Source organism: Procambarus clarkii, unplaced genomic scaffold, assembly GCF_040958095.1.
Source record: "Procambarus clarkii isolate CNS0578487 unplaced genomic scaffold, FALCON_Pclarkii_2.0 HiC_scaffold_1153, whole genome shotgun sequence".
Taxonomy (NCBI): domain Eukaryota; kingdom Metazoa; phylum Arthropoda; class Malacostraca; order Decapoda; family Cambaridae; genus Procambarus; species Procambarus clarkii.
The window spans coordinates 35,001-50,000 of record NW_027190184.1 but is presented as its reverse complement, the minus strand read 5'-3'; the positions used below and the strand labels follow the sequence as shown (position 1 = coordinate 50,000).

Sequence of the window (15,000 nt, the reverse complement as noted above, 5' to 3'; positions counted from 1 at the left end):
CGAACACAGGAGGAGGCACTACGAACACAGGAGGAGGCGCTACGAACACAGGAGGAGGCGCTACGAACACAGAAGGAGGCGCTACGAACACAGGAGGAGGCGCTACGAACACAGGAGGAGGCGCTACGAACACAGGAGGAGGCGCTACGAACACAGGAGGAGGCGCTACGAACACAGGAGGAGGCGCTACGAACACAGGAGGAGGCGCTACGAACACAGAAGGAGGCGCTACGAACACAGGAGGAGGCGCTACGAACACAGAAGGAGGCGCTACGAACACAGGAGGAGGCGCTACGAACACAGAAGGAGGCGCTACGAACACAGGAGGAGGCGCTACGAACACAGAAGGAGGCGCTACGAACACAGGAGGAGGCGCTACGAACACAGGAGGAGGCGCTACGAACACAGGAGGAGGCGCTACGAACACAGAAGGAGGCGCTACGAACACAGGAGGAGGCGCTACGAACACAGGAGGAGGCGCTACGAACACAGGAGGAGGCGCTACGAACACAGGAGGAGGCGCTACGAACACAGGAGGAGGCGCTACGAACACAGAAGGAGGCGCTACGAACACAGGAGGAGGCGCTACGAACACAGGAGGAGGCGCTACGAACACAGAGGGCGTTAATTACTGCCACACTACCGTCTCCAACAACCTCATGAGTGATAAAGAAACGAAGAAGAGCCTTGTTCTGCATTCGTAGGAGGCACTTCTGCGTTCGTAGTGCCTCCTACGAACGTAAGAGGCACCACGAACGCCATACCAGGCCCTAGTAACACCAGGGAAGTGCTACCGGCGGCGGAAGAGACATATCTATCTACGTCGGTAAATGACCGTTTAGAACTGTCGCCCCCGGACATGACTTCCATCCGCAAACTGGAAAATGAGAGCAGGGTTGCTGGAGGACAGGAGAGGCTGGAGGGAGGAGACCGCTAATGTCAGCAAGGATAACTGATAACACAATGAAGAGTGATTAGGTACAGGAATGATGTACAGCAAGAATGATACAGCGAGCTTGCTGTCAGCTTGTGTTATTCTTGTGGTGGGGGGAGGGTTGTGTGGGGGGTGGGGGTTGAGTGGGGGTGGGGGATGTGTGGTGGTGGGGGTTGAGTGGTGGTGGGGGTTGAGTGGGTGGAGGGTTGAGTGGGGTGGAGGATTGAGTGGGGTGGAGGGATGTAGGGGGGGGGGTTAAGTGGAGTGGAGGGTTGTGTGGAATGGGAGGTTGGGGGTGATTTCAGTCGGGGTTGAGATTGCTGGGAACAGGTTTTTGGAGGCTGTGGTGAAGGAGAGGGGGGTGGAGGAGGGGTGACGGGGTAAACTGTGATTGTATAGGACGTAGGGGGGTTGATGTAGGGTACGATAGGGGAGGAAAGGTGAGATGTGGGAGGTGATGGGGATTGCGTGGAGGGCGTATCCACGGAGGGGGGGGGGATTATCCACGCAGGGTGGGGGGAATTATCCACGCAGGGGGGGGGGGTATTATCCACGGTGGGGGGAGAGTATACACAGAGGGGTAGGAGGGAGGGGTGGAGAGCGAGGGAAGGGTGCACCCCTAGAGCAAGGGGTGCTGACCTAGGCTGCACCCGTCGAAGGGGTAACAGCTATAAAAGGACCCTTCAGACAACCTGACTTAAAAACCCGCCTTCCGTGCCAACAAGTAGCACGAGACCTGCGCCAAGCTGGCCCCCTTGGCAAGCCTCGCGCCCCTCCAGCTCAGCTGACAACCTAAATATAAGCTGCGTGACACAACGTTGTCAGATGATCATCAATCCCCACCATGACGACTATTGCACTCAATATAGACCAACGAACACCTGAAATTTCCTTAAAATATGTTTGGACTGTCACCCTACATATTTTGTTCAGTCACCCTACATATTACCCTACATGTTCTATATATTACCCAACATGGGGCAGTGGTATCTATATTATATCTACTAGTGAAAGTCGCGAGATAAGACTGTGGACTGGTGGCCAGTCACCCCCCAGGGCGGCGTCGCTGAGGGCTGCTGACCCCACCGTTTTAACGTCTGATATTGACGTCAGACGTCTTTATCAGACGTCTGACGGCAATATCGGAATCACTGACGTTCTTGCAATAGTAGGTCGGGGAGGTCTTTAGTCGGTGTTGACGCAGCAGGGGACTAAGTCGGTGATGACGCAGCAGGGGACTAAGTCGGTGTTGACGCAGCAGGGGACTAAGTCGGTGATGACGCAGCAGGGGACTAAGTCGGTGATGACGCAGCAGGGGACTAAGTCGGTGTTGACGCAGCAGGGGACTAAGTCGGTGATGACGCAGCAGGGGACTAAGTCGGTGTTGACGCAGCAGGGGACTAAGTCGGTGTTGACGCAGCAGGGGGACTAAGTCGGTGTTGACGCAGCAAGGGACAAAGTCGGTGTTGACGCAGCAGGGGACTAAGTCGGTGTTGACGCAGCAAGGGACAAAGTCGGTGTTGACGCAGCAGGGGACTAAGTCGGTGTTGACGCAGCAGGGGGACTAAGTCGGTGTTGACGCAGCAGGGGGACTAAGTCGGTGTTGACGCAGCAGGGGACAAAGTCGGTGTTGACGCAGCAGGGGGACTAAGTCGGTGTTGACGCAGCAGGGGACAAAGTCGGTGTTGACGCAGCAGGGGACTAAGTCGGTGTTGACGCAGCAGGGGGACTAAGTCGGTGTTGACGCAGCAGGGGACAAAGTCGGTGTTAACGCAGCAGGGGACACTGTTAGTCAGGGGACGAAGATCAAGGGTTGTGTTGTTTACTGTGTGTGGTTATCGAGATTGCATCATCCTGGCAAGTTACCTGGTCAGGTATGGTGCCACGCCCCCTGCCACCACATGACCCACGCCCACCTGCCACCACATGACCCACGCCCACCTGCCACCACATGACCCACGCCCACCTGCCACCACATGACCCACGCCCACCTGCCACCACATGACCCACGCCCACCTGCCACCACATGACCCACGCCCACCTGCCACCACATGACCCACGCCCACCTGCCACCACATGACCCAAGCCCACCTGCCACCACATGACCCACGCCCACCTGCCACCACATGACCCACGCCCACCTGCCACCACATGACCCACGCCCACCTGCCACCACATGACCCACGCCCACCTGCCACCACATGACTCCACGCTGTGCCACATAACACAGCATGGGGGTCATGTGGAAGTTACTAACGAGTCTCTAGGAGCAGGCTTGAGACCAGCTGAGGCAGGATAACAGCTCTTGCTTGCAGTTTCACTAGGCACGTCACATGTTAGCCATTATGAACCCTAGTCTTAGTTAAAAAGAAGAGGACACTGAAGGACCGCCAGGAGGAACTCGTATTCCTTATCAACTACTCGTATTCGAGTAGTTGATAAGAAGAATGCTCTAAAATAAGAAGTTGGGAAAGCCACCTCCATCCACAACTTTATGGCCCGATTCGACAAAGAATTTTAACGGGAGAATAGTTAACCTGAGACAACAAGGCTAGTAGGCTGGGCACCAGGAGCTAGACCTCACTAATCCGGCGTGTTAATCACCACCTTCTTGAAACCACAGATAAAGAATGAGAAGACGACATGAAGAACAGCAAAGAACTACAGCCAGACACCAAGTTTAGGTCACCTCTTAAGAGCCAACTCAACGCTGTCTTAAGTTACAGCATATATATATATATATATATATATATATATATATATATATATATATATATATATATATATATATATATATATATATATATATATATATATGTCGTACCTAGTAGCCAGAACGCACTTCTGAGCCTACTATGCAAGGCCCGATTTGCCTAATAAGCCAAGTTTTCCTGAATTAATATATTTTCACAATTTTTTTTCTTATGAATTGATAAAGCTACCCATTTCATTATGTATGAGGTAAATTTTTTTTTTGTTGGAGTTAAAATTAACGTAGATATATGACCGAACCTAACCAACCCTACCTAACCTAACCTAACCTATCTTTATAGGTTAGGTTAGGTTAGGTTAGGTAGCCGAAAAAGTTAGGTTAGGTTAGGTTAGGTAGGTTAGGTAGTCGAAAAAACATTAATTCATGAAAACTTGCCTTATTAGGCAAATCGGGCCTTGCATAGTAGGCTGAGAAGTGCGTTCTGGCTACTAGATACGACATATATATATATATATATATATATATATATATATATATATATATATATATATATATATATATATATATATATATATATATATATATATATATATATATGACAATGTCAGACCACGGAGGAAAAATGAAACAGGAAATTTCCTTAAGTACTTTCGTATATTAAATACATCTTCAGAAGGAATTAGACCTTCTGAAGATGTATTTAATATACGAAAGTACTTAAGGAAATTTCCTGTTTCATTTTTCCTCCGTGGTCTGACATTGTCACATTCTTAATCACGTGTTTATTTTCGTGATACACACACACACACACACATATATATATATATATATATATATATATATATATATATATATATATATATATATATATATATATTTATTTTATTAAAAATAATATATTTTTATTATATTATATTTGTCAGAAAACATTCTGACAAATAAATGAAAAAGGATAGCAGCAAGAGTGGGCCCTTCTCCCCCCTCCCCCCCCCCCTCGTTTACCACGAGGTCAACCTTGTTGACCTGCAGGCTGGCCCGTGCTGTGACTACAGATTAATACGTCGAGAAGGTCATCAAGATCTAATTAAGTATCCGCCTTCACTGAGATGACCATCTTGCCACAACGGACCCCCACGCCCGCCATCTTAACCAGAAAAAAGTAATGAAGATTTAATATCTATGATTTCCATTCAGATAAGCAAATAATTAAATTTAATTACTAGTTTTTCTCCACCCAGTTCCTAGTATTACGACCGACCTGCGACTCTGAAATGTTCCTTGGACGAGGTAATGTACTCTTGACCAGGGTGTCGTCCTCATCCTGGGAGTAAAAGTAATCGACTCCAACAGCACATCGTAATCATACTGGGAATAAAAACACGTTCTAAATAAGGTGGTAAAATATTGCGACTGAGAGACGAGAGCTCCGGGAAGCTGTAACAACCTGATCACTACTAAACAATTGGGCTTTTCCACTGACTAGCATGCTGGCTCGTTCACCATAATACAAATAATAATAATAATAAAATAATAATAATAATAATAATAATAATAATAATAATAATAATAATAATGACAGAATATTCGATATGCTTCAATGACCTACAAAACACTTAATATTCTAAACACGAACACAGACACGAGCACTCTGGTCGCGCCGTCTGGACGAGTCTGATACACCCTACAGCCCGTCCTCATAAACACAGACACAAAGTCCATTCCATCCACCCGCCAAACCCCCCAGCTGTTTATGAATGAAAAACGGTTTACACACGACTCACAACTGATGACGTCCGAACACTTCCGGAACAAGTATTTCGCTGACGACTTTTGTTCGAACCACAACGCTGTAAATGCTTCACCCACGCACTACAAATAATCACCAACAGAACCTAAACACCTAACCTAACCAGTTCCTAAATATACACAATATGCCAATATATAATATTATTAGTTTATATTTGAGAAAATGCCTGCTTTCAATGACCAACATGATGCTATTTATGAATGCGTCTTTGGGGTCGACCGCTGGATGGAATGGACTTGGTCTGAAGACGGGTTGTGAATACTGCGATAATGATTAAAATCAACACCAAAGATTGTCTTGTCTTTCCCACAGGAGGCGAGAAGAGCCACCAGGAAGACCACAGGAGGCGGGAAGAGCCAGCAGGAGGACCACAGGAGGCGAGAAGAGCCAGCAGGAGGACCACAGGAGGCGAGAAGAGCCAGCAGGAGGACCACAGGAGGCGAGAAGAGCCAGCAGGAAGACCACAGGAGGCGAGAAGAGCCAGCAGGAGGACCACAGGAGGCGAGAAGAGCCAGCAGGAAGACCACAGGAGGCGGGAAGAGCCACCAGGAGGACCACAGGAGGCGGGAAGAGCCACCAGGAGGACCACAGGAGGCGGGAAGAGCCACCAGGAGGGCCACAGGAGGCGGGAAGAGCCGCCAGGAAGACCACAGGAGGCGGGAAGAGCCAGCAGGAGGACCACAGGAGGCAGAAAGAGCCACCAGGAGGGCCACAGGAGGCGGGAAGAGCCACCAGGAGGACCACAGGAGGCGGGAAGAGCCACCAGGAGGGCCACAGGAGGCGGGAAGAGCCGCCAGGAAGACCACAGGAGGCGGGAAGAGCCACCAGGAAGACCACAGGAGGCGGGAAGAGCCACCAGGAAGACCACAGGAGGCGGGAAGAGCCACCAGGAAGACCACAGGAGGCGGGAAGAGCCACCAGGAGGACCACAGGAGACGGGAAGAGCCAGCAGGAGGACCACAGGAGGCGGGAAGAGCCAGCAGGAGGAACACAGGAACAAGCAACTCTGTGACCAGGTTAGGTGTGAGTCTATTTTTTGCGCGGCTCCTGTTGCAGAAATTCTTGCTGGCGCATCATCCAAGATCTCGTACTCAGTTTCAAGCAGCAAGTACAGGCACTTGAGTGACTCTCAAGACGGGGACGCTATCACTCAAGTCGTAGACGCTAACACTCAAGACGGTGACACTAACACTCAAGTCGTAGACGTTGACCCTCAAGTCGTAGACGTTGACCCTCAAGACGGAGACGTTAACCCTCAAGTCGTAGACGCTGACCCTCAAGACGGAGACGTTAACCCTCAAGTCGTAGACGCTGACCCTCAAGACTGAGACGCTGTGTAAAGTAACACCGGGATCTCGGAGATAAACATGATAGGGTCCTTGGTACTATCTGAAGCGTTTTTCTGTTATTAAGATTTATGCTACAAGCAGAGTGGCAGAACACCGCCACAGCGACACTGTCACTCCATCTGCTTGCCTGCTCACTCTTTGTCTGCTTGACTGTCTCGCATCTGTACATTTGCCTCTTTATCTATTCGACAATCTTTCAATCTCATCGCCATTTATTTACCCCCCCCCCCCTGCTTGATGGTCATCGATGCAGGCAACTAATCATCCGACTAGCTTCGCCAACCAATTAACCAGTGAGCTAACAAGCCAATCACTCCCCAGCCCACAAAATGACTAACCCAAACCACCCACCTCGGTCAGCCAAAGAGGCAACATAGCGCGGTCGACGAAGCAACAGGTTGCAGCTGGCCAGATGGGCTCTCGCGTTCACGAGATCGACATCCGAGCCTCAGTGTGTTGGTTACTGTGTCAGGCGGCGGGCGCCCCCTCGACCCTCCACCACCCCACGGCTGCTCCAGTACACACACACCATGAATGAAGACAACCACGTAGTGAGAATGATAGCCAGGATGCACAGAGTCCCCCCCCCCCCTCCGCTAGAATGATGGAAGAGCGTATCAAGAGACCCTTGACTACTTATTAAGTTTATCTGCTGGGTCAAGATGAAACAAGTCGTTGAAAAGGGTACCTGCTTGATACCTGCTTGATGGGGTTCTGGGAGTTCTTCTACTCCCCAAGCCCAACCCGGGGCCAGGCTTGACTTGTGAGAGTTTGGTCCACCAGGCAGTTGCTTGGAGCGGCCCGCAGGCCCACATATCAACCACAGCCTGATTGGTCCGGCACTCCTTGAAGAAAACTATCTAGTTTTCTCTAGAAGCTGTCCGCGGTTGTTCCGGCAGTATTTCTTATGCTCGCTGGGAAGATGTTGAACAACCGCGGACCTCTGATGTTTATAGTGTTCTCTGATTGTGCCTATGGCTTCAGTCCATATGGTTCAGTCCAGTCCAATATGGTTGATCAGTCCAGCAACCAGGAGGCCTGGTCGACGACCGGGCCGCGGGGACACTAAGCCCCGGAAGCACCTCAAGGTAACCTCAAGGTATGGCACCCATGTTCTTCACTAGTTCCATTCTGCATTTTCTTCTATATCGTTCACTCCAGTATGTTGTTATTTTACTGTGTAGATTTGGGACCTAGTCCTCTAATATTTTCCACGTATATATTATTTGATATCTCTCTCATCTCCTTTCTAGTGAGAACATTTGGAGAGCTTTGAGACGATCCCAATAATATAGGTGCTTTATCGCCTCTATGTATGCAGTAAATGTTCTCTGTATTCCCTCTATTTCAGCAATCTTTCCTGCTCTGAAGGAGGAAGTGAGTACTGAGCAGTACTCAAGACGGGACAGGAAGAGTAATTTGAATAGTCCAACCACTGTGATGGGATTCGTGGATGTGAAAGTTCTCTTAATCCATCCTATCATTTTTCTGGCTGACGCAATATTTTTCTTGGTTATGCTCCCTAAACGTTAGGTCGTCAGACATCATTATTCTCAATCCATTACATGTTGCTTTCCTACTATGGGCAGATTTGATTGTGTTTTGTACCCTGTATTATGTTTAAGGTCCTCATTTTTACCGTATCTGAGTACCTGGAATTTATCACTGTTAAACATCATGTTATTTTCTGCTGCCCAGTCGAAAACTTTATTAATATCTGCTTGTAGTTTTTCGATGTCTTCAGGAGAGGTAATTTTCATGCTGATTTTTGTGCCATTTGCAAAAGATGATACGAAGCTGTGTCTTGTATTTGAGTCTATATTTGACATGAGAATAAGGAAAAGCAGTGGTGCAAGGACTGTACCCTGAGGTACAGAACTTTCAACTGCGCTTGGTCTCAATTTTATATGGTTGACTGTTACTCTTTGTGTTCTGTGCGACAGAAAACTGAGTATCCAGCGTCCTACTTTACCAGTTATTACCATTGACCTCATTTTGTGTACACATTGATAGAAAAGCGAAAGGCTCTCTCCCAACTCTATAATTACTCTTGGTACACAGCCAAGAAAAAATTAAATAGTTAAGATACACCTACTTGATAAGAACATATGCAAAGGAACTGTATAGGTGCGGGGAAATAACGTATTAATACTATTAAGAGAGAGAGTCCTGGCCAGTGAGGATTGACTGGGCGCCAAACCTTAACTGCTCCTCTCTGTTCAGCCAGCTGTTAACCGATAGGCGGGCCGTGTTCCAGGAAACACTAGTGGTTAAGGCTCACCATGAGTTATGGGAAGGGAAAGCACTCATCCTTCTAACAGGAGTCAGCAGTCGTCTCTTCCTGTACGCGCCTGTAAAATGTGTGTGTGTGTTTTTGTGTGTGTGTGTTTGTGTGTGTGTGTGTGTGTGAGAGAGTGAGAGAGAGAGAGAGAGAGAGAGAGAGAGAGAGAGAGAGAGAGAGAGAGAGAGAGAGAGAGAGAGAGAGAGAGAGAGAGAGAGAGAGAGAGAGAGAGAGAGAGAGAGAGAGAGAGGGAGAGAGAGGGAGGGAGGGAGAGAGAGAGAGAGAGAGAGAGAGAGAGACGTACAATATACGAATGTGCTAAAAAGCTGCAAGCAGGTTAAAGGGGATACCAGAAAGATTACAGCAGTGCAATTCCCTAAGAAACAACAACAAAACACTGTGACAATGTCAATACCTTGAGGGCTGGTGTAAGAGACGATCCACAGACCGGCAGCCACTGGCGGGCGGCTGTGAGAGCCGACAGCCTCTACAAGTTAAACAGGGAACCGAGGTTTTCAAAGCGTGTTGGCCTATACAAACAGTATTGGTTCCCGGGATGTTCTCTTCTAACACTCATTGGGTAAAACACGACAGGTTCTTGGAATGCTACTTGTCCATTCATTGGGTAAAACACCGACAGGGTTCTTAGAATGCAGACCCTCTTCTCAGTGACTCAAGCACGATGGGATTTGGGAATATTTACACTGTTCTTATTGGCTAAATCACGATTGGTTCTGGGTATGTTTACTTTCCTGTCATTGGCTAAATCCCGACTGGCTTTATTTTGACCGCGTGAATGAATGATTTCCCGAGTCACTACATTCACCGGGGGGGGGGGGGGGGGGGGGGGGGGGGGGGGGGGGTTCGTCCCCACAGGCATTGTTGAAATTGTGTGCCATGTTTTGGTCGGTCGGGCACGCGATTACTGCGTTCCGATTGACTGGATATACACTTGGGTGTTCATTCATCGGCTGCGTTGAGGCTAGAGTGTGCCTGGACGATGAGAACGACCACGGGACCCCTTGCCTGTTTATCATCAATGTACACACCGGAAACACCTGACCAGTTTACGAGCCAAGAGGTAACTTCCTGGCCGCCACCTACCACGCGGCTCCCGCCCACCTGTTAAACGCTAACAAGGTGAGTGAAAGGAGATTTAACTGCGGCCACTATACTGAGTGAGTAATGTGAGTCATGAGTCTTTACTCAGACCTAAAATTAATCCAATGTCCTCAAAACTATGAGTAATTTAAATCAAGAGTGAATATAATCCCAGCTTTTGGGAATTTAGAAGGTAGGAGATCCCTAGGGACCAGTTGGATGGAAGGAAATCCCAGGAGACCGCTAGGGATGGTCCCAAATGATGGAAAGGGGGTTACTAAGAGACCGCTAGGGACAATCCCAACACCTCTGGCCGTGCCCCACACCATCTGGCAAAGAAAATGGTGTAAACATTGCTCTAATAGTGTGATCTGTTAAGTGAGGAGACGTGAGAGATTGTGAGTGCCTCTCCTGACACGCACCCTGGCACTCCCTGGCACCTCCGTGCTCCCTCACAGGCACCCTCGGGCACTCCTTCACACATAATTTTTTTAAATCAAGAAAACGTTCAAGGTCTGTTGCACAATCGTCCAGTCCCCCAACAACATAAAATCTATATTGATACGGGCCATCCCCCGATGCCCCCCGGGGTTTCCCCAGGACCCAAACACTGTGGGTTAACTGCCCACACACACACGACCGCCTGCAATGAACCACCTCGCCACATATATGGATGTGTTCAGCTTATTTCCTCGTTATTGTAACACGGAACAAGGGTCCACACTGTCGGGTTTATATAGGCCGAATGGCCTTTATAAACTAATCATTCCCTATCACGTTATCCACGATATCAATCCCAATCTCGTTACTGAAAATAAGACATTTAACTTACACATCTAACACCTAACTTACACATCTGACACCCATCCCACACACCTGACACCCATCCCACACCTGGGAAAATATGGGAATTGACGACGTGTTCTTATGACAGGTGAAGATCGTGTTCTGGACCACTTGTGACAGGTGAAGATCGTGTTCTGGACCACTTATGACGGGTGAAGATCGTGTTCTGGACCACTTATGACAGGTGAAGATCGTGTTCTGGACCACTTATGACAGGTGAAGATCGTGTTCTGGACCACTTATGACAAAAGTTTCAGGCCTGTTACAATAACCAAAGAAAACACACCACACCCTTATATTCTCGCAGTTTTCCTTTGGATTAAATGACGGTTCTGTCAATAGGTTGTAGTTACTAGACGAATCACCGATGCAAGAGATGCGCTTCAGACACTGCGAGTCAGTGAAGCACTTGGTCATAAAAACAAAATAAAAAAAGTTGAGTATATGTTACTGAATCAAAACAACCCTCCCTAAGGGGACCTGGATCGCATATAATCTATGTCTTTCCTTGAGTCAAATGTGGGAAATATGACAAGTGAAATTGAAATTGAAATTGAAATAAGTTTATTGAGGTGTTTTTAAATGCCAAGTGTTTTTAAATGCCAATTTTAAATGCCAAGTGTGTTTTTATTTTTATTTTTATTATGAGCGACATTTTCTGATTATACACGGAAAATAGGGAATATTTTAGGGAAAAGACAATGATAGACAGATCTTAGATTATGAGATTATGTCTTTGTTGCTCAGTTTTTTTATCAAAGAATTGAAATCCATATGTGTAACGTGTGCTGCTAAAAGTGTACTCATCTATTTGTGTCTGCAGGATCGAGCTCTAGCTCTTAGACCCCGATTTTCTAGCCGTTGCTGTGCATATGTGTGTTTATTATGTGTCTGCAGTATCGAGCTCTTGGACCCCGCCTTTCTAACCAATTTATTTTTCCTCTATTATATCTACTACATATATTTCTCTCTAATACATACACACACACACACACACACACACGAAGGATTAAGACAGAGGAGGACAGCTTGAGGCTTCAAGAAGACCTAGACAAACTAAAGGAATGGTCGAACAAATGGTTGTTAGAGTTTAACCAAAGCAAATGTAATGTAATGAAGATAGGTGTAGGGAGCAGGAGACCAGATACAAGGTATCATTTGGGAAATGAAATCCTGCAAGAGTCAGAGAGAGAGAAAGACCTGGGGGTTGATATGACGCCAGACCTGTCCCCTGAAGCTCATATCAGGAGGATAACATCAGCGGCATATGCCAGGTTGGCTAACATAAGAACGGCCTTTAGAAACATATGTAAGGAATCTTTCAGAACATTATATACCACATATGTCAGACCAATCCTGGAGTATGCGGCTCCAGCATGGAGTCCATATCTAGTCAAGCAAAAGACTAAACTGGAAAAGGTTCAAAGGTTTGCCACCAGACTAGTACCAGAACTGAGGGATATGAGCTACGAGGAGAGACTACGGGAATTAAACCTCACGTCACTGGGAGACAGAAGAGTTAGAGGGGACATGATCACCACATACAAGATTCTCAGAGGAATTGATAGGATAGATAAAGACAGACTTTTTAACACAAGGGGCACACGCACTAGGGGACACAGGTGGAAATTGAGTGCCCAAATGAGCCATAGAGATATTAGAAAGAATTTTTTTAGTGTCAGAGTGGTTGACACATGGAATGCATTAGGAAGTGATGTGGTGGAGGCTGACTCCATACACAGCTTCAAGTGTAGATATGATAGAGCCCAATAGGCTCAGGAACCTGTACACCAGTTGATTGACGGTTGAGAGGCGGGACCAAAGAGCCAAAGCTCAACCCCGCAAGCAGAATTAGGTAAGTACAATTAGGTAAGTACACACACACACAGAGGAAGGAGTCCGTAGCAGCTGTCTAACTTCCAGGTACCTATTGACTGCTAGGCGAACAGGAGCATTTGGGTGAAAGAAATTCTGCCCATTTGTTTCCGCCACTGCTGGGAATCGAACCCGGGCCCTTAGGACTACGACCCCAGAGCGCTGCCCACTCAGCCGCTAGGCCCCCAAAATGTGTGTTTGTGTGTGCTTACCTAGTTGTACTTACCTAGTGTGTGTGTGTGTGTGTGTGTGTGTGTGTGTGTGTGTGTGTGTGTGTGTGTGTGTACTCACCTAGTTGTGTTTGCGGGGGTTGAGCTCTGGTTCTTTGGTCCCGCCTCTCAACCGTCAATCAACAGGTGTACAGATTCCTGAGCCTATCGGGCTCTGTCATATCTACACTTGAAACTGTGTATGGAGTGAGCCTCCACCACATCACCCCCTAATGCATTCCATTTGTCAACCACTCTGACACTAAAAAAGTTCTTTCTAATATCTCTGTGGCTCATTTGGGCACTCAGTTTCCACCTGTGTCCCCTTGTGCGTGTTCCCCTTGTGTTAAATAGACTGTCTTTATCTACCCTATCAATCCCCTTCAGAATCTTGAATGTGGTGATCATGTCCCCCCTAACTCTTCTGTCTTCCAGCGAAGTGAGGTTTAATTCCCGTAGTCTCTCCTCGTAGCTCATACCTCTCAGCTCGGGTACTAGTCTGGTGGCAAACCTTTGAACCTTTTCCAGTTTAGTCTTATCCTTGACTAGATATGGACTCCATGCTGGGGCTGCATACTCCAGGATTGGCCTGACATATGTGGTATACAAAGTTCTGAATGATTCTTTACACAAGTTTCTGAATGCCGTTCGTATGTTGGCCAGCCTGGCATATGCCGCTGATGTTATCCGCTTGATATGTGCTGCAGGAGACAGGTCTGGCGTGATATCAACCCCCAAGTCTTTTTCCTTCTCTGACTCCTGAAGAATTTCCTCTCCCAGATGATACCTTGTATCTGGCCTCCTGCTCCCTACACCTATCTTCATTACATTACATTTGGTTGGGTTAAACTCTAACAACCATTTGTTCGACCATTCATTCAGCTTGTCTAGGTCTTCTTGAAGCCTCAAACAGTCCTCTTCTGTTTTAATCCTTCTCATAATTTTAGCATCGTCCGCAAACATTGAGAGAAATGAATCGATACCCTCCGGGAGATCATTTACATATATCAGAAACAAGATAGGACCGAGTACAGAGCCCTGTGGGACTCCACTGGTGACTTCACGCCAATCAGGAGGTCTCAGCCCCTCACCGTAACTCTCTGCTTCCTATTGCTTAGATACTCCCTTATCCACTGGAGCACCTACCAGCTACACCTGCCTGTCTCTCCAGCTTATGTACCAGCCTCTTATGCGGTACTGTGTCAAAGGCTTTCCGACAATCCAAGAAAATGCAAGTCCGCCCAGCCCTCTCTTTCTTGCTTAATCTGTGTCACCTGATCGTAGAATTCTATCAAGCCTGTAAGGCAAGATTTACCCTCCCTGAATCCATGTTGGCGATTTGTCACGAAGTCCCTTCTCTCCAGATGTGTTACCAGGTTTTTTCTCACGATCTTCTCCATCACCTTGCATGGTATACAAGTCAAGGACACTGGCCTGTAGTTCAGTGCCTCTTGTCTGTCGCCCTTTTTGTATATTGGGACCACATTCGCCGTCTTCCATATTTCTGGTAGGTCTCCCGTCTCTAGTGATTTACTATACACTATGGAGAGTGGCAAGCAAAGTGCCTCTGCACACTCTTTCAGTACCCATGGTGAGATCCCATCTGGACCAACCGCCTTTCTAACATCCAGATCCAGCAGGTGTCTCTTGACCTCCTCTCTCGTAATTTCGAACTCCTCCAAGGCCGCCTGGTTTACCTCCCTTTCTCCTAGCACAGTGACCTCACCCTGTTCTATTGTGAAGACCTCCTGGAACCTCTTGTTGAGTTCCTCACACACCTCTCTGTCATTCTCTGTATACCTGTCCTCGCCTGTTCTAAGTTTCAATACCTGTTCTTTCACTGTTGTTTTCCTTCTGATGTGACTGTGGAGTAGCTTTGGTTCGG

General features: G+C 47.6%; 1 protein-coding gene across 1 annotated transcript; it reads left to right on the top strand.

Moving 5' to 3' along the window:
* Nucleotides 1-51: 51 nt before the first annotated feature.
* LOC138362080 (golgin subfamily A member 6-like protein 22) lies at nt 52-663 on the top strand (the record flags this gene model as incomplete). The annotated part of the gene is made up of 1 exon (XM_069320974.1): nt 52-663. A coding segment is annotated over one exon (612 nt), but the record flags the coding sequence as incomplete, so codon positions are not given.
* Nucleotides 664-15,000: the final 14,337 nt, after the last annotated feature.